At 42.0% G+C, this 19,103-nt stretch overlaps 3 protein-coding genes across 4 annotated transcripts; all 3 read right to left on the reverse strand.

Moving 5' to 3' along the window:
* Positions 1 to 1,827: 1,827 nt before the first annotated feature.
* On the reverse strand, positions 1,828 to 3,788 carry hoxc5a (homeobox C5a). Its single transcript, XM_037684852.1, has 2 exons — positions 3,265 to 3,788; positions 1,828 to 2,051 (listed from the first exon to the last, which is right to left on the reverse strand). Exons 1-2 carry the CDS (start codon positions 3,734 to 3,736, stop codon positions 1,843 to 1,845), a joined length of 681 nt encoding a protein of 226 aa, XP_037540780.1. The 5' UTR covers positions 3,737 to 3,788; the 3' UTR covers positions 1,828 to 1,842.
* Positions 3,789 to 5,196: 1,408 nt separating this feature from the next.
* On the reverse strand, positions 5,197 to 6,720 carry LOC119417606 (homeobox protein Hox-C6a). Of its 2 annotated transcripts, none has more exons than XM_037684851.1 (2): positions 5,973 to 6,720; positions 5,197 to 5,594 (listed from the first exon to the last, which is right to left on the reverse strand). In XM_037684851.1, the coding sequence occupies exons 1-2, from the start codon at positions 6,367 to 6,369 to the stop codon at positions 5,287 to 5,289; spliced, it is 705 nt and encodes a 234-aa protein (XP_037540779.1). In that variant the 5' UTR covers positions 6,370 to 6,720; the 3' UTR covers positions 5,197 to 5,286. The 2 variants fall into 2 exon arrangements, with proteins under 2 accessions (XP_037540779.1, XP_037540778.1); XM_037684850.1 differs by having other exon boundaries at positions 5,197 to 5,597.
* A 9,378-nt stretch (positions 6,721 to 16,098) lies between these two features.
* hoxc8a (homeobox C8a) lies at positions 16,099 to 18,111 on the reverse strand. Its single transcript, XM_037684148.1, has 2 exons — positions 17,499 to 18,111; positions 16,099 to 16,475 (listed from the first exon to the last, which is right to left on the reverse strand). The coding sequence occupies exons 1-2, from the start codon at positions 17,932 to 17,934 to the stop codon at positions 16,159 to 16,161; spliced, it is 753 nt and encodes a 250-aa protein (XP_037540076.1). The 5' UTR covers positions 17,935 to 18,111; the 3' UTR covers positions 16,099 to 16,158.
* Positions 18,112 to 19,103: the final 992 nt, after the last annotated feature.

Raw genomic sequence — 19,103 nt, forward strand, 5'->3', positions numbered from 1 at the left:
ATATATATATGAACTGTGACAACAAAACAGACGTATAAAGCATTCCTGTATAATTGTATAATTCCGTAAATGCAACTTTCAAACGCGTATTTTTAGTTTCTTTACCTCCTATTGCTATAAATATTTATGAGCAAACAAATGAGTTAAGTTTAGCTCTCAGCAGTGGAAAGCCAGCGCACTAAAAGCCACGCTATAATGAAATAATTAAAAGACAGTTTTACCTGAGATTCAGTGGCTCAGACGCGCGCCTGTAATTAAAGTTATAAAACGAACTTACTGCACGAGCTCTCGGACCTCCGCACCTCCCAGCTCCACAGTCCGGGGAAAGGTACTGCAGCCTCTCTGCCACGCAGCCCTGTCTGCCTCGGATAAGGGGGAAGCCGGCAGCTGCGAGTCCGGACAGTTAAGATTATATATGATGAGTATATATCGAAGGTTTGTCAGCTCTTCCAGGCCATAAAACCCACTTAAATGACACCACGTGGTTCCCGAGCACCATTCACAGGCCCTGCTTTGGGGCGATTGACACATGTAACCTTGTAAACTTTGAAAATACCCTTAAAAAGAAAAGACATTCAAAAAGGGACTGAATGCATCGTATAGGTTAGGCCTAGCAGAGCGCAGGGACAGTGGCTGCGTTGACCGCTTCAAATAGGGAGCTCAATATGAACCTGTTAGCTCGAGAGGTGAGTTGATTTCTTTTCATTTCTTTAAGGAGCGCTAGAACGAGGAATTACCTCATAACCTTGGGCTAAACTGCGTCATACGTCCCACTGAAGCTGCTTTCAGACCCAAGTGGGTGTATTCCCTCTATAAATGCTGCATTAACTACAATGTAATGGTGATTAAACTGGCCAGGTGGCCTTTTAGCTGCAGAAATGGAAGCCAAAGTTTTGCGTCCTCTCAGTGTTGTTCTAACAGGCTGGTGTGGCCCTTCCTTCCCCGACAAAACAGGAAGCAGAGCGTGTGTTCCTGTGGAGAGGTGGAAAAGGGCTAATAAAGTTTTATGGCGGGGCCCTTAACTTTAGAGCGCTTTTGTCAGCCTGAGAAAAATCTGGCGACTCTGAATCAAAAACATAACCAAAGCAAGCAACTTATTTTATCAATGGAAACAATTGCAGAGAGAAAATAATAATAATTAAAAGTCAGACTAATGTTTTGCATCTGTTCACGTGTGAAAGAAACGAGAGCAGAACTTTTCCTGTTAATAACTTTATTGGTTACAATCAGCAAACAGGCCGTCTGTCAGTTATTCTGAGCCACCAAGGCTCCTTCAGTTTACACAGGGTCATTGCACATTACACACACTGAATTAAACAGGATGATCCAGATTCACAAGACGCACAACATGGATGATGCCTTCACACAGCGCACCGCATCCTGACTGCAACTGGCGTTCAAAAGAAATTTAACAAGGGGAGATTTGTTGGATTAATTGAATTCATATAGCTTATAAGAATTTTAAACAGAGCAGGGAATGGCCCAGAAGTTATCCTACCACATATTAATAATATTATCCAGATTTTCAGATGCGGACCCATCTTCCCCTTCAGCCTCCTGCTTCCCCCATTTTACGCACTAAAGTGGGGTTATCATCGCATAGGAAGGCAAATTAATTTAAAAATGTAAACCGATTGATCAAAGTGAGTGATATTCAATACATTAGGTCCCAAACAGCAGCAAGTGACACATAATTGGTGATGAAGCACACAGAGCGGTGTCATGATGTCATTGCTCCCAGCGGTTCATCCGAAGGTCAGGCGGCGGCACTCCTCTGCGCAGTGCATGTTGGGGGGCTGCTCACAGGGTCCGCACTTTTCTTTTTTCTTTTTTTTTTTTTTTTTACTCCTTTACTTTAATCTTTGAGTCCTTCTTCCACTTCATCCGTCTATTCTGGAACCAGATTTTGATCTGCCTCTCGTTTAGACACAGAGTGTTGGCGATCTCTACGCGCCTGCGGCGGCTCAGGTAGCGGTTGAAGTGAAACTCTTTCTCCAGCTCCAGAGTCTGGTAGCGGGTGTAACTGGTCCGGGAGCGCTTACCCTCCGATTCTGAAGCAGTATTAGAATAATCAGCTTTCAGCAACATTAAACGTGACAGAGAAACATGACTAACGAGCTAAATATGGCTGCGTCATATAAAACATGCTAAAACACACAGCAAACATTGAAAAAGCAATAGTTTATTCAGTGCTAGGCCCCTTATAGCCAGTGTTTAAATATCAAATATTTGTGTACAATTTGATTTTACTTGTGTAAATTTGCTAAATAAATCAAATGATGCTGATGGTGTGAAGTTATTTATTCACATTCGTTATTAAACTTGATTTGAATTCACATCTCCATTGCGCACACACACAAAAATAAAAAAAAATATGAACAAATTATGTTTACTTTGAAATGTAAAAAAAAAGATTTTAATTCAAACGTGAGCCTCTTTGTAAAAACAGTATCGGTCAGAAACAACTTTACAGCAAATTAAAGATATTTTAAATCGTGGAAGTGCAAATATAAATAAAGAAAGTAAACAATTAAAAAAAAAACGCACAAACTGATGGTTTCCAGCTATTTTCTTATTTATGGACATGCACAGACTTGCTAAGTCAAACAACAGGGCCTGTGCTGCTGGAAGTAAATTATTTTAACATTCCTGCTGTGCGCTTCTGCACATTTGCAAAAATGCAAGAACAGAAAACAAGTTTTACAGCTTTCGTCTTCTTTTCTTTCTTTCTTTCTGCTTCAGCCCATGCTGCAGTCTAAATAGTGACCCAGTGGTTTGAAGGCATGAACAAGGAGCATGCCTATTCAAATCTTTTCGAGGTGAAAAGTTCATGATTGGGTCAGGGCACTGGTGTGTCCCAGAGTTCAATTAAAGGCTAAAAGCTTCTCTTTTTCTTCTTCCGCAGCGAGCCTGCTCGTCTAAAACGTGCAGTTTGTAAATGAAGCAAGAAAATAACTACCACTAAGAGCAGGATTTCAAATATTAGTCCATAGTTATTTCATAGTTTTGCTCTCTTATCCAATTATACCACCATAAATCACGGCACAGATCACCTCTTCACCGTAACAGAGCAGGTTTACGAGCAATAGATGCCTTTGTCATAAAATTTATGGCCGCGAGTTTTTATTATTTCCTGCTTTTGGCCTATAAAACTCAAGAGGGACACTGGAACGAGCGAAAAGAAGTGTTGCCGTGTTAAGAGTGAATAAGGGAAAGCATCTTATTCGCGCTCTGAGAGGGAGAAAAGAAGCAGGCAAACTTTACCGTGGCTCATGTGCAGCTTTGTCATCCATGGATAAATTTGCGGCCGCTGCTCACTGTCCTGACGCTGGTTTGCGTTTCTTCTCACTGTTTGCGCGTTCTCTACGTTTTTGTCGCTCTCCTGGCTCCTGTTTCCGCCATATTTTGCGCTCCTTTCCGGGTCTCTGTCGGCCCCGCGTCCCACCAGCGCGCCGCAGCCGTAGTTCATTCCGCCTGCGTCCCCGGACGAGCCGCCGGACATCATGGTTATCTGTGGTCCCGGCGGGAGATGAGTATCCGCGCTGCCACGCAGGCTAGTTTTCATCTCCTCCCGCTCCACAGAGGTCGAGGGGACGGGGCAGGAGTAAATCCCGTTCACATTAACACCCTCATAGTGGCTGGACCTGCGCCCAGATAGATCGAAAGTAAACATGCTGTTGGGAGAAGTTGTCTCGTTTGTTTGCCTGAGAGTAGAGCTTTCAACATAAGAGCTCATTTTCAAAAAGCGACACTAAACTCGACAGGGCTGCGGGGTTAGTGTTGCGGGTATTTCCTTGTTTTTGTTGATCATTACTTTTCTTTCTTCTTAGGAAAATTCACAGATGTCTGTTCTAAAAAAAAAATAATCCAGGATTTATAGGTGGAGTAGGCTTTGGTATCTTTTTTTCCCTTTCTTTTTCTTGATCCGGCGCGCGTTGCCCAAATATGGGGTATTTGTGTGCGATCACGTGCACATGTTGGCCAGTCATAAATTGGCTTGATACTCAATGGGGATATTGATGAATAGGAGAAACGTGTCCGGTAAACTTTGAGCTGTTGGTTGTTGGGGATCAGCCAAGGATCTTTGGCGCAAGAAAGGGCAGGACAGTAAGACAAGAGCGTCATCTGGTGTCTGGAATGGAGCAGGACGGGCAGAACCGAGCAGAACCGCGTGCCAGGGACGCGCTTTGGGTCCATCATTAACCGCACGCCACCGGTTCATAATAAGAATAATAAATATCATAAGGATTTCATATTCTGGCTTAAAGAGCAACTGTATCAATTTGGAAAAGTTACGTGAATTTATTCAGATTCAGTTAAACAAAAAACTAATTTTCATTGGATTAAAATGCCAAATTGAGTCCAAAAGTTGGGATCAAAGTGGTCCCAGTTTCTTTAGCATTTATTCTCCAGAATATTTGCACCATTTGGTGCCACAAAAGCTCATTGTGAAACTAAAAAGTGCTCTCAAACGGTTACTTTTGCGCAGCTTGGATGCGTAACTGCTGTGCGTCAAAAGACGAGAAAAGGATGAAAGTTTTACAAAGATTTTTATTTCATGATGATACACAGCAAGGACAAAAACATGACATCATAACTCTCAAACAAAAGTGAAGTGTGTACAAATATATCTCACAAGAAAAAAAAAACGGTGTCAAATGATAAAAAAAAAAGTGGGGAAAGGCATGGGGCTTTTTTTTCCAATACGCAGCGCCTCAAACAAAGCGGCTAAATGCGCATGAGTTGCATAATATATACTGTTGCTTTTATTATATACAGTCGTTTTAGCTGTTTGTTTGTGAGTGGACTGGACACTAATTCGGGCCACATTTGCTGCGGATTATTCAAGTAGTTTTCAAGTGTCCTTTCCTCATAGTGCCGTGGAATGTGCATGTACAATAATGAGCTAAACCAACACTGTGTTCGGTGAGGTGATCATAGAGTTCACAGTGACGAATTGAGTAAATACACACTTTTCTTGGGAGGTGAGTTAGCCAAGAAAATAATACTTCTTTTTTATTTTTTCACAAATACATGTGAGACATCACAAATATAACAATAACAATAATATTAACAATAACAACAAAAAGAGCTCAAAGCTGCAAATGCCATAGGGCTGAAATAATTTGGATACAGGGCTCCACACTCAATATGGAATAAAGACCAGCGAGGGTAGCCATCATGCAGTGAAGTCGCTCTCAAGTCCATTTTTAGGTAGTTGTGTTGGGTATTTTTTTATGCTCGTGAGGTGATTTTTCTTCTTCTCTCCCCTCGTTTATTTTTCCACTATTCTTTCTTCTTGTCTTCATTCTTGTCGTCTTCCGCTGCGCCACTGCGTTCCTCCTCCTGAGAGGCTGCTGTCTGTTCACTTCCAGTCACCGTAGAGGTCAGGTTGCTCTCCTTCTTCCACTTCATGCGCCGGTTCTGGAACCAGATCTTGATCTGGCGCTCGGTTAGACAGAGCGCGTTGGCGATCTCGATGCGTCTGCGCCTGGTCAGGTAACGGTTGAAGTGGAACTCCTTCTCCAGCTCCAGGGTTTGGTAACGAGAGTAGATCTGACGTCCTCTGCGTCTGTCCGTCCCGTAGCCCACTCCTGCTGGAATAGAGAGCAAAGATGCTCATTTATTAAACATAAACGCGCTGATCATAAACTCTAAAATGTTGGGGGGGGGAACTTTAATATGCACATTTTAGCTGCTCAAATTCAATTAATCTCCAGGGACATCTTTGTCTTATTAATACAAAATTATGAAAACGTCCTTATTTCATTGTCCCTGTCTCCTGTTGCCGATTATAGCCACTACATCTCAGTTAAAATGAAAGCTGTTTGTTTGCACATGCTAAGGCCCATCTAAGTCGAGCAGATACAGTAATGTTTTATGGGGGGCCATAAAAAGTAACTTGCTCTCTTGGTAAGACATATCGTAAAATTGGCCCATTTCCCTAATTTATTTGTCGTAGTAAAACTCACCGCTGTGTGAGTTCATGCGCTGCATCCACGGGTAGATCGGGATGTTGCTTTTCTGCTCCTGGGCTCCTGCTCTCCCCTGATCCAGGCTGTACTCTTGAGCCATGTGGCTCTGTGAGTTGAGTCCCATGTTTGTTTGCCTGCAGCTGGGCAGCACGTCCTTGTCCTGCAGGAACACGTTGGATCCGTACTCATACTGAGCCCTGCCGGAGCCAAAAACCACGTTTTCTTGAGGGGAGTAGAAAGGTGCATAAATCCGATTCTGGGTCACCGCGGCGCCGTACGACGAAAAATGTCTGACTGTGTCATAGGTGGTGGAGTTCAGGGGGACGTTGGGCAAAACCTCTTGACCACCGGATAAATGGCAGGAGAGCGACGGGTTTGCGAAATAAGAATTCATACCTTGCGTGTAACCCTGAGTCCAACTCTCCCCACTTCTTTATCGGTCTCTCTTTTTTTTTTTCTTCTTCTTCCAATCTCCTTCTCTGTAAATCTCCCTCCCGCCTGTGTCAAACAACCACACCTTTCTCCAGGATCTGCTGTTTTTTTCTCTCCTCCTTGACTTTTCCTTGCCTCTCCAAGTGGACGCGGGGCCACTTTGAGGATTGAATATTATTAATTTCCAATCTCCGGTTAAGACGCAAAAAACCCCGAGTGTTATAGCCGAGGCTTGGCTCGGTGAGAGACAATATGACTGTGTCAGCTGACCGTTCTCAACCAATTGAGACGCCCGGAGTTGAGGCGAAACTGTAGCTTTTAGCTCAGCCATGGAACATTAGTGCTAAATGCCGATAAACACAACGTGGAGTTGCGCATGCACCGTGTCCAGCTCTGATAGGAAGTTTGTTTGTTTGTTTGTGTTGTGGCGTGAAGTTTAAGAGCATGCTCAGGAGGAGGAGAGGAGAGCAAAGAAAGTCGTTTAGTGAAAGGAAACAGAAAATATGAACTAATGTGATAAACAAAATAACACAGAGGAGTCATGCACACCTTTCACTTTGAAGTTAGTGTTGTGGTTTGCTCTGAGAGTGTGTGTGTGTGTGTGTGTGTGTGTGAGAGAGAGAGAGAGAGAGAGAGAGAGAGAGAGAGAGAGAGAGAGAGAGAGAAAGAGAGAGAGTGTGTGTGTGTGTGTTCAGGTTAAAATATAAAATAACAAGAGGCCATCAGATCAACACAAACACTGGGCATTAATTGACAGATCAATGATCTTCCAACAAACTGTTAATGTTTCTTTTGTTTATATAATAACGGGCAGGCATGCGAGCACCTCGCGGGGGAGGGGGGGGTGTTGTGTGTGTGTGTGTCTGTGAGTGTGTGTGTGTGTGTGTGTGTGTGTGTGTAGCTGGTAAGAATGCGTTTATGGTCTCCCTTTCTGTGAGGGCAATAAAACAAGTGACGTTCCCCAGCTCACCAACAACTGTCTCTGCAGCAAAGCTTCAGAGGGGAAGGCAAAGGGAGGGAATGCAGGGGGGGGGGGGGGGGGCATCATGCAGGTAACGCGACTGGTTATGAACTATATAGTTCCATTAGACAAATGATCATTTTTTAAATAATCACAAGCAAATACATCCACAGTCCGGCAGCTTGATTTGAGCGTGCATGTTTTTTTAAACTTATAGCATTAAGCAACAATTAAAAAGATATTTTTAACATAAAAGAAGATCAACCACAAAGCCATATGATCCTCATACACGTGTTCCTGTTTTGTTGTATTGTTCTAATCTTACCTCGACATTCCTCTGACACACAGAGGAAACAGGAACCGATAATTATCTCTGCAGCAAATTATGGCTTTTTGGAAATTATACTTCAAAGGGTGTTTTTTGCGCAATTCTAAGAAAACTTTTAGCTCCTCTCAAGACAATGAGGACTGAGTTCAATTCTCGACAAAAATCCCACAACATTATTGAGCACTCAGTTTTATTTTCCAAAGCAAACGAAGCTCGTTTTCTAAAAAAAATCTTCCATCTTCAATTTAAAGGCTTTTAAACTTAAATGGAAAATAAAACTTCGTGCATGCACTTGAAACGACAAGTCACATTAACTCCCCGTTATGCAACAAGCCATAAGAAATATCAATAAAAGAATCGATATTGTTAGTGAAATGTCTGCTGAAAGTCGCCGTGGCTCTGCTGCAGCCCGGTGGTTCTGCGCATTGATTTCCACAATGGGATGAATGCGTGCAGCCTAAACGTGCACTGCTTGCTCTCTTGTTTGGGATCTTGAAAAAAGACCCATAAAAGAGACTAGAACAAAGAGGAGGAAGTGGCTGGTGCAATAAAAGTTTCCCTGCACCTCTTCGTGCCTAAATGTGACATCCGCAGCGCACAGAATCCACGCAGAAAGACTTTATGTTTTTATTCTTCTTTTATTAATCCACGTTATAGTTTAATTACATCTAATCCGTTGGTGACAGTGTTACAGGAAAACGAACAGGATTATTATAATTTATTATATTTATATGTAAGTGAAGACAACTTTGGCAACTAAAGTCCACATTTGGCGCACATTAAATTTACCTCTTAACCTGCAACCTCAAACATAAATATGAATAGCATCCTTAAAAAATACGCAGCTTCATGGTCCAAGTGTCTTTATTTTTTATACTCACATTTATGGGTTTGATTTTAAACGCATTGGGTGTTATTCATTTGTTTATTTAAGGGATAAAAATTGTTTTGACGCATTTGGTTTACCAAAAAAAAAAAAAACACTTTAAAGTGTGGAAAAATAGAAAAAACATTTAGGAATAAATCCTCTGCTGCAACGCTTTGAATTAACTGTTTTACCAGACCTAGTTTTTTTTTCTCTTCTTATTGTTGCTCTCACACACAAACAGGAAAGACGCGCTGCTCCATAAAGCTGAGGCTGTAAATAAAAGGGCTGAACAGTGGAGCCCAATGTGTGGAGAGGAGAGGAATGCAGCAGAGGTTGTGTCAGTGTGCAGAATCAGAAAGGTCATTCTTTCCCCCCGTGTTTTACTGCTTTATTGCTGCCCGTGAGGCAAATGACACGCACGGCTGTTCACGCACGAAGGGAGGAAACCGTTTGGCACACAGTTACATGATTTTTATTTTGTTATCATTTCTTTGTACAAGAAATATCTTGACCAAAGAATATACAAGAAAAATCCAAAATTAGAAGTGCATAACTTATAACGGATGTCATATTTGTTAATATAAATAATAAATTGGGTAAACTATCAGTTGACGCACACAGTTTTTTTATAATAATAATAATAATAATAATAATGTTGCTCCTGTTCTTGTAAATTTTAAAAATAAAAAAAACTACATTGAGACCTTAATTAGTAGATGTGCTCATTTTAGGCCCAAATTAAGCAGCAGCTCAGGGCCCGTCCTGTGAGTGGCTTCTTGTTTAAAACCCAGCACTGGACGTCACAACATAACTCAGTCTGAGTTCTACTGGACCTGTAAAACTCCTACATTATCGGCCATCATTAAAAACACAGCGAGTGAAGCAGAGTGTGCTCAGCCCCTCATGTTTTTCCTCCTCCCTGCATCTAATAAGGAGTTATTCACATACTAACCATGTAAAGCTCCTCTATAAGCACTTTACCATGGCTGGCATGGTCCAATTAATGTCCGGAAGTGTTCGACTTGATGCTCGTTAGGCACTCAGGAAGCTGTTGCCCAATGAGCACATGTTGATCCGCACATCATAAATTATGACCATTAGTTGGTAAAAAAAAAAAGAAAATTCGCCCTGTCGGGGTTTGAAAGTGAGGTTTTAAATGTGGTGATGAGGACAGATGCGTGACTTTATGTAGTTTTACGCGAGCTTCTAAAACACCACAGAGCTAAACAATGGACTGTGGCTTTTTATTTATTTTAAACTAAGATTTACCTAAATGGCATCCATTAAATGTATCTCTTTCTCCATGCAGGCAGCGCCGGACAGCTGCGGACTGTCTGATCCACTGCAGGGGCTTCAGAAGACAAACAGCGAGTGGAACAGTAGGTTATGAGACTTTAAAGACGTCCATAAAAGAGGCTTGAGCCAATAATTAAATTTTAAAAGATTGAAACGTGGAACTGCTGAGCCGCATAAGCAAAGACACACACACACACACACACACACACACATACACACACACACACACACACACACGGATTCCTTTTTTATTGCACATGTCTCAGGGCAGACAAAACACAGAGGGGACATTTCACCAAGCTTTGATAAAAACAAGCACTTTTAGCTTCAAATGCACATGAACGCAACACACACACACTGCAGAACACACACGCACACACACACATGTTTCTGCAACACATGAGACATTGTGTAAATTTCCTGCTAAGCTAATTTTGTCTTCTGAGCTGTTTTACTGTAATCTCTTTGAATTTCTCACAGATAAAGATAATTCTCAGCCCCTTTCTTGGTTGTTTTGAGGGAGTTTCATTTTTATCTAATGTTTGTGAGGGTAAAGCAATTTGAGAAACTTGTGTTTCTTTTTTCCTTTTTTTTTTTTTTTGCACCAACTATGTATGACTTTTTGAACACAACTTAATATGATGTTAACATGCAGGTCCTGATGTTTACTCAGAGTTCCACTCATTTCTTACCGATGTAAATAAAAACTACATCTTCTCATCTTGTTGTTAGTGATTGTGTTACAAAGCAACAGCAGAGCTTTATTTTTCATTTGTTAAGAGTCTAACTAGAACAATAAGAAAACTGGGGCAAAACTCCAGCTTGGAGAAGAGGAAACAGCAAATCAGACACTCCGAAGCACTCCGCGGTGTCAGCCTGAGCATTTTCCTGGCTGGCAACAGTCAGCTCCACAGAATCAGCTGACATCCGCAGTGAACAGCCGCCGAAAACCAGAAGCCATAAACAACCAGACTCAACACCCGCCCACAGCAACGCACAGCACCTCGGGTCGCTAGGGGGCACTGCTGAGAGCAGCCAGTGTTTACCATGTTCCACATACCTTAGCCAATAGGCTTATGTACATTTTAATATGCATGCGCGTGCGTCTTTGTGCGTGTTTGCATGTGCGTGAGAGAGACATGTGCGTCATAAAAAATATATTCAACCCTCTTGGCACAAACTGCGTCCAACACGTGACAATAAGTAAGCCAAAGCTAATTAGAGCCCATCAGCCAGCTCTGGATGTGATCCGTCACTGCCTGGTCAGAAGGGCCTCTGAGTGATGAGAACGCTGCCTATCAGGGAGCAGTTTATCACAACACACTGGCACGGTGCTGCTGAGAACGCAGCCATGGACGCACAGAGCGAACTGGTCAGCTTTACGCGCAGGTGCATGCGCCCACCGCCCAGGACTAATGACACAAGCGCTCCGGGCGTGTGCAGGTCAGGTCAACAACACAGGATGGACACCTTCAACTTCTGTGATCTTACATGCTCACATCCCTCACAGCTCAGCAATGAATGAGACTAAATGGCCAGAGGGGGATAAAACAAGCCGCTTTAAGAAAAAAAAGTGTGTAATCTTACCTAAGCCCTTTGGTTTGAAGCGTCACATGTGGTCCAAAACAGCTGAGGGGGGGTCACGATGTGGCGAGAGGTGGAACATCAACACAGCGCGCATCTCTCGTTGATGAGGCGCTCACAGAGCCGCGCTGTCTGTCTGCCGGGGAAAAAAGACTTTTCTTGCAGGCTTGCTTGCTCTTTTTCTTTCCCAGTCGCGGTTTTATTGCCTCCGGAGGAGGGGTGGCGAGGGAGGGGGGGATAAACGCAGGCAGAAGCTGGTAGAGGCGGCGACTGTCCCGAAGATCCCAGAGGCAGGAAGTCGGAGATATCGGGGGAAAATCACAAGAGGCTGCGACCCAAAGTGACCGTGCAGTTTTCTCCCTCCTTACAGTTGGAATAAGAACATTTAAGGAGGATTTTTGCGCTCGTGGCTAACAGTCTGCTGCTGATTCAAGGCAAGGAGCAGAGAATAGACAACAGCATAAAGTTCATGTTCATAGAGCGTGCGCCACGTGGCTCGCCGCAGCCAATCGCAGGAAGGATTCAGTCGTAAACTTTTATTACTCAGCTGTAAATTTCTCCCTTTAACAACCAGGAATGTTTGCACCCATCTTTTACTTCCCTTTTTTACGATAGAACAAAACTAAAAACGGCCTCAGACAACATGAAGCAGCGATATTCCCAATGTGCCACAAATCAGACGTGCGCCAAAATATGACAGTTCCCCTGAGTGACAGCTCGTGCGCTATGACGTGCCAAAAAAAAAAAAAAAACAAACAAACAAAAAAAAAACAAGAGGAAAAAAATAAACAAACATGTATGGGTTAAAAAACGATGAAACGAAGATAATTACCTTCATTAGGCTAAATACGATGATGATTCTATTAAAGCTTCATGGTATAAATGTCAAGTTCATCAGCTCCAAACATCCAACACACGAGGTGAACCAAGTAATAAAGCAACAATGATGCCAGGGATGACTCAGTGCGCCTGGTAAGTTTAGCAAACATAAAAACCAGCAGAGTTTGAGTCTTAAAAAAGGGATTTAAAACTGAATTATAAACAATGTGCATGTAAATCTGGCGCAAACTTTGTGCGTCAAAATATACAAACATCAATGGAATCAAAGGAGTATGAGTTTTTATATTATATATGTAACAATCGTTGAATCTATGTGGTAAATAAGCAACCAATAGCAAATCTAAAATCCGTGTGAACACATAGGAACATAAATAAAATAAACAGAATAAATCCTTAGATTTGTGTCCATCACGCAGGTTCACGCAATTTCAACAACACGAATATATATTTTTTCTATGCTGTTAAAGGCTTATCTTTAAACATCTAGACAAGAAGAAGAAAAAGGCATCCTGTATGATGACATCTCCCTTCTCACATACCTGAAGACATTCGTCACATTATGATGCTGCGTCCTCCAAGAGGCCGTGATCTCCAAACTGAGCCACAAAAGCTGCTGCAGGCCCACATGAGCCGTGTCTTTACACCCCAATAAAGTTGACTGCACTAAACTTTATTGGTAATATAAACCTCTGGTAGTAGTACACACACAAATTCTCACACACAAAGAGAGTCAGGGTGCAGGATAATTGTCATATAAGGGAACAACAGGGATTTTTCGAAGTCTGCGCGCTCGCAAAGGGAGAATGCATCATTAAGGGCGTAAAGGAAAGGGATGATATGAAAGTAAATAAAACAAAGTGGCAATATGCAAAACTGTATATATTACTGTTGCTATTCTAGCTTTAGTCTGAGCTCAAATAAAAAAAATAAAAATTAAAAAAATAAAACAACTTGCGTCCTGGAACAAGTCATCTGTTTTAACGTCTCTGCCTCAAGGCCTGTTAGGTCTGCTTTGGTTTACCAACATATTTCCATTAAATTTGATTTTATAAACGTATTTAGATGTAGGGCTTTTATGTTGAAAACTAGTTTGTGTCCATAATACTGAACGTGAAAAACAAAATTTGTCAAACAAACACATTTTGGCTTAGAACGAAATAAAAATAACAAAACAACTCGGAACAAATAAGTAAAAAAATATATATCAGCAAATTCTAGTTTTCTCCTGCTCCTCTTTATTTTATTTTATTTTATTTATTTATTTAGGGAATAACGGTATTTGAAGAGTCGGAAGCATTTGCATCCATAGCGCCTCGTAATGACTTCAGTTTATTCAAATCCTTCCTAACTGAGCCGAGACAACGCGGAGCAGCAACACCGACACTTTGAATAATTCAGAAACCCGAGGAGAAAAATATTAGCTCCAGTTTGGTGAGGCGGCTTCATTATTTAGGAGGAATGGGCGCAATATAGTCGTATAAAACAAAAGCAAACAGAAAATACGCATCACGTTTTATTGAAAACGGCCAAATCTGGTGCGTAAAACCCGGAAGGAAACGGTTTGGATGAGCTGATGCGCATGTTCCGGGGAAAAAGGATCAGATTTGTATACGAACAAACATTCTAGATATAAACACAGAACACTGCTCACAGCTGTTGTGAGACTTATTGCAGTTGGTTTCATTTAGCCTCTAACTTGTTCCAAACCATCATGAAAAGCTGAGCAGAGGAAGAGGACACCAGCGGCTCTTATCTACCTTCCATTTCCTTTGATTTCATGGCTCTGATGCTTTCAGGAGGTGTTTTTTTTTTCTTTTTGCACACCTACAGCTTCACACAACTCCTTGCACAGCGCAGACAGACGTAGCCTCCCTCATGCTTTGCCATTACTTAGTCTGATTATTAACACCGCAGGTCAGATGTTTCTTCATCTCATCTGAGGCAGCCCTTATTCGTCTTCACAAAATTCATTAAGAAAAGTCTCCCTGAAGAGATGAAGTTTTTTTTTTTTTTTTTTTTTTTTTAATATTAGCAGAATGAATCAAAAATAACTCGGGCTGCGTGCTGTGAGTGAGTCCCAGCTTTTCCTTAAAAGGTACAGAGAGACATCTGCAAATGCACATCTGGCGTTTTCTGCCTGTCCTTTTATATAATAGGTTTAAAAGTTTAATTAGGCTGGTGAAGGTGGTGAAAAGGCTTCAGTCCAGCTGCCGTAAATGTTAAGAGCAGCTCAAACTCGCACTGATAAATAATAATAATAATAAAAATATAATCAAAACAGGTCTTAAAGGAACTGTTTTATGTGTTTTTGAAGGATGCGTTTGGAAGTCAACACTAACAAGTGTTTTTTTTAAAGCATTTGTTTTGATATTAATATTAAAACAACTAATTACGATTATTTTAATTGATTTTATTCATTTATGCAAATAATATTTTTTGATATTGATGAGTGACGTATTAATAAATTACTAAATTTATACAAAAGTGAATAAAACAAAACAAGAAATTCAATGTGAGCCATCTTTTATTTGTGACTTTACATCAACGATGGTAGTGGGGGAGGGAGAGGGAACCACACACATTTTTTTTATTAGATTTTTTTAGGTTGTATTTTTTTTTTTACAGGAGAAACAACAAGAAACGAGCATATTGTTATAACATCAATATATAACAAGACGTACATAAAGATTATATTCAGTGCAAAACAACTACGCTATGTCACCAGCACATGAGAAATAAAAAGTTCCCTTAACTTTAAAATTGTTGTAATTGTTGCAGGTATCGTCACACGCAGTTCAATGTGCGTCAAATAGGCAGTTTTAGTTGTTGGGGAGGAAAAAAATATATAGCTTGCAATCGAATCAGAGCGATGCCACGCATGTGTGGAATAGAAACGGCGCGAGGACAAGGCTCTGAGTTTATAGGTAGTGCTGTGGTATACAATCTCAAATCAAAAATAATTATAATAATAATAAAAAATAGTATTAGCTTGGCTTAATTGTCTTCCCAAGACTCACAAATTGTCTTCAACAAGTGTTACACTGTAGATTGGGTAAATGCTGTACACATTAACTTAACATAAGGCTGAAAGAGAACACTTTAAAAAAAATGAAAACCATATGAAATCTCTATATTCAAGAAATCTCTATTGCAATTTCCCCAGGTTTAGGTAGCATCAAAGGATTTCAAACAGTTGCATTTCCCTGGTAATCCTAAGAAGAAAAACAAAGATGGCTGAGGAGGTTCATTTTGATGTCTGGGCCATTTCACATGAAACGAAAAATAGAAACAGTAACGATTCTAAGAAATAAAAAAAAAACATTAAAATGTGTTTACACGGGCTGGCATGGCCTGTGCAATTGCTGCGATGATGTTTGAACACTCATTACTAAGTTACAGGCCTACATTTTGTTTTCCGAGTATCTGAAGTGAAATTATATTTTTTATTTTTGCTCTAAATGTAGGTTTAAATCTATTTACAACACAGATCGGCATTTTGTTCCTACTAGGTTACGTTTTTGATACAGAAAGCAAATTTAGGGAGGAAAAAAAAAAGCTATTTTTCATCTAACATGCGTTTAAATGATCCCTTTTTGTGCAAGGGTGAGAATTCTGCTATAATAGATTTAGCTGCAAGTGTGTGCAGCTTCTCCAAATGTGTTTTAGAACAGAACAATGGAGAGAAAGGAGAATTTTGTCTATTTATGACAGCAATATTGGTGGGATTCCTGTTCCCTCTTGACAAAATGGAAGGGTAGTCATAAAAATGACGCGCTCTCTGCCTCCTTGGGACTCCTCGTCTGTTTATGGGACCTTTCTTTTTCTTCTTCTCTTTTTTTTCTCGAGCCATATAACCATAAAAAGGACCATAAAATCACTCCTTGCTTTCTTCTTTCTCTTCCGCTTCTTTCTCCTCTGCCTCTTCCCCTTCACCGTCCTCGTTGCCCTCTTCCTCGGCCTCGGCTTCAGCCTCTCCTCTCTGACCCGGAAACTTGTCTTTGTTGTTCTCTTTTTTCCACTTCATCCTCCTGTTCTGAAACCAGATCTTCACCTGCCGCTCGGTGAGGCTCAGGGCGTGCGACACCTCGATCCTTCTCTTGCGCGTCAGGTAAGGGTTGAAGAGAAACTCCTTCTCCAGTTCAAGAGTTTGGTAGCGACTGTAGGTTTGCCTCCCGTTCCTTCTGCCTGGGGCTTGGATGGGGAAATAAAGCCAGAAGTTAGCTGCAGTGCCCCTCAAACACCATCATTCCTTTCAATAGATTTTACATTAGCAGTAAAATGTGTGCCACTACACATCTTCTCACCACAACGCAGTCAAGTCGCCATAACGCACAGCAAATAACAGTCTTCTAAGTGGCAATAATTGACACTCATGCCTGTGCCATTTAGAGGAGTGATCTGCAACTTTTACATCTGCAAAAGTGTCAGCTTTAACGTAAACTCATATTTATTTATATATATTTTTTTTACTGTTAACTCAATGCACACAAAATATATTGTAAACTGGGAGCATATACTCTTATTTGTTTTATTTTATTCTGTAAAACATATACTGGAGACTTTAAGCTATCTTTATACACACAGGAGAATAAAATAAAGTTTCAATAAAGATGTTATAACCAACGGATGGGGACACACTCATGATAAGCAGATAAAGATGAAGCTTACACCTGTGTACAGCTAATGTAGCCTGATATCCAGAACAGAACAGTCCAATATCCACTGAGCTTTTACGATTATGGCATTTTGAGTCTGAGCCTCATTGGGCCTGTGGGTCAAATTACCCCTAAAACCCGGATCCTGGGTAATCGAGGTGTCTTTGAGCTCACCCCTCCTGCCAGCCTGCATGCTGATGGTGTGTGTGTAGGATTATGATTTGACTGATCCATTTCTCCCCCCCTCGCCTCTATCACGCGTTTAAGAGTTTTTGAAATATCCAAAGGAACGATAATTGACTTCAAAGAGCTTATGTTATGAGCTGTGATCTGTAATTCAGCGGTTTGAAATCTGCCCTGTATAGACATGTGCTGCAGAGGTAACAGCTGCCTGCAGCTCAGCCTGTATGTGCCCCATCATGTTCTCTCACCTATTCTGTTTCATACTTTAAAAACACACTCGGCTAGAATGTATGCGCAAACATCAACACACACACTGACCCACACATGAATGTGACACAGAGACAGAATAAAATAATAATAATTCTATGTTTCTGACCGTGGGGTCTCATCCAGGGAAACATTAGACTGGGAGAGGAGTTTTGATTTAAGTGGCCTTGTCCTTCTCCGGGGTTAGAGCTGCTCGACGATTTACAGTCTGGGTATTGCGCTAGGCTCGCGTCTTGCTGGGCACCATAAAGCGTTTGCCGCGGAAGCGCTTCATATCCATAAAATTTTGTTGCGTCTCCGTGGCAAGCCAGGGCGCAGGGGTTCTGCTGGTATCCCGGGTTGGAGATCCCCGTGGTTCCGTGGTGGAAAAAGTCCTGTACATGATGGGACGGGTGCTGGAAGCCCGTCGCGGCTGCTCCGGGTCCGTAAACCAGCGTGTGGCTGCGGGCGACGCTTTGTGGAAACCTGCAGTCGTAGTAAGTTGGTTCCAGTGACTCGCTGCCTTTGTATTTAGAAAAAAGAGGGTTAACAAAATAGGAGCTCATGTTTGGTTAGCATCAAGCAGTCGGGCTCTCTCGCGCAGCTGAATATCTTCCTTTGGGATGATGGCAGCCTTTTGTTTAGGGTCCCAACTCGCGCAGCGCGCACAGACAGACAAACCGGAACTAGGAGAAACGCTGCCCCTTTGGACAATCTACGGCAGCTCACTCTCTCTGAGCCGTTCCTCTCATCGGATTGCTCTCGCAGTCGTGAGTGAGTGTGCGTGTTTCTCCCGCCCCGGGTGGCTGTGCAGTCTCAAAGCCGGCTCATGCCATGTGCTTTGGATGTGCGTTGGCTAATGTTGAAGCTGGCTTGCTCCGGCGGCGGCACAGTCACAGACGCTGCTCTTTTCTGTCTTTTTCCTTTTTTTTTTTCCCTCCTCCACAGATTCCCACCCAACAGCCCCCACCCTCCTCTAGCAGCCCCCACACCTCCACCCCCACACCCCACCCCCTTCATCTTTCCGTGACCGGTCAGACGTGGGCCCTACGTATATCCACCTTGAGAGGAGCTTCACTAATCATAAGCCCACAATCTAATCGGCTGTAAATATGATCAATGTTGTGTTTATCGCAGAGAGCTTTGTTCAAAGCTGACCAATGAATTTAAATAGGAGCTAGTTTGATGCATCGTCGCTCTACTTTTAATTTACAAGCCTTAATGTTTTTATGCGTGGAGGCTGCGAAGTGTTCAAAACAGGAAATGATTCCTTTTGTGAATGGATGAAGCTGTTGCGAGTTGTCGTGTTGGAGCACCTCTGCGCGTTGCTACAGAGCACAACTGACCTTTAATTTGCTCCTGCAGGTCAGCAAAACATTTGCGAGGATCACAGAGTGGCGAGGCAAATCACTGAAAGACAAAATCAGCTCAGAATAAAGAAATAGCGAGCCTCCAAGTGAAATTGCGCATTTTACGACTAAAATCGTCTCGTGGAGAGGACCCATTGCAGCCGACCCGCTCCTGCCAGGCGCTGTAAAACACGCAAATATAAACACTACCTAAAAATACTTTGTGTGTGCCACTAACTGACCCCGTAAAACCGACGGAGATGAGCAGTAAATCTCCCACACGGTGCAGTTCATAAAATGTGGGACGCTTACGCACGATTCAGCCAGACTCTCCAAATACACCAGCCCATGGCTTTTATAGGATTACTGACGTTATATCAGCTTCA

This window comes from Nematolebias whitei, chromosome 11 (genome assembly GCF_014905685.2).
Source record: "Nematolebias whitei isolate Nwh7 chromosome 11, NemWhi1, whole genome shotgun sequence".
Taxonomy (NCBI): Eukaryota; Metazoa; Chordata; class Actinopteri; order Cyprinodontiformes; family Rivulidae; genus Nematolebias; species Nematolebias whitei.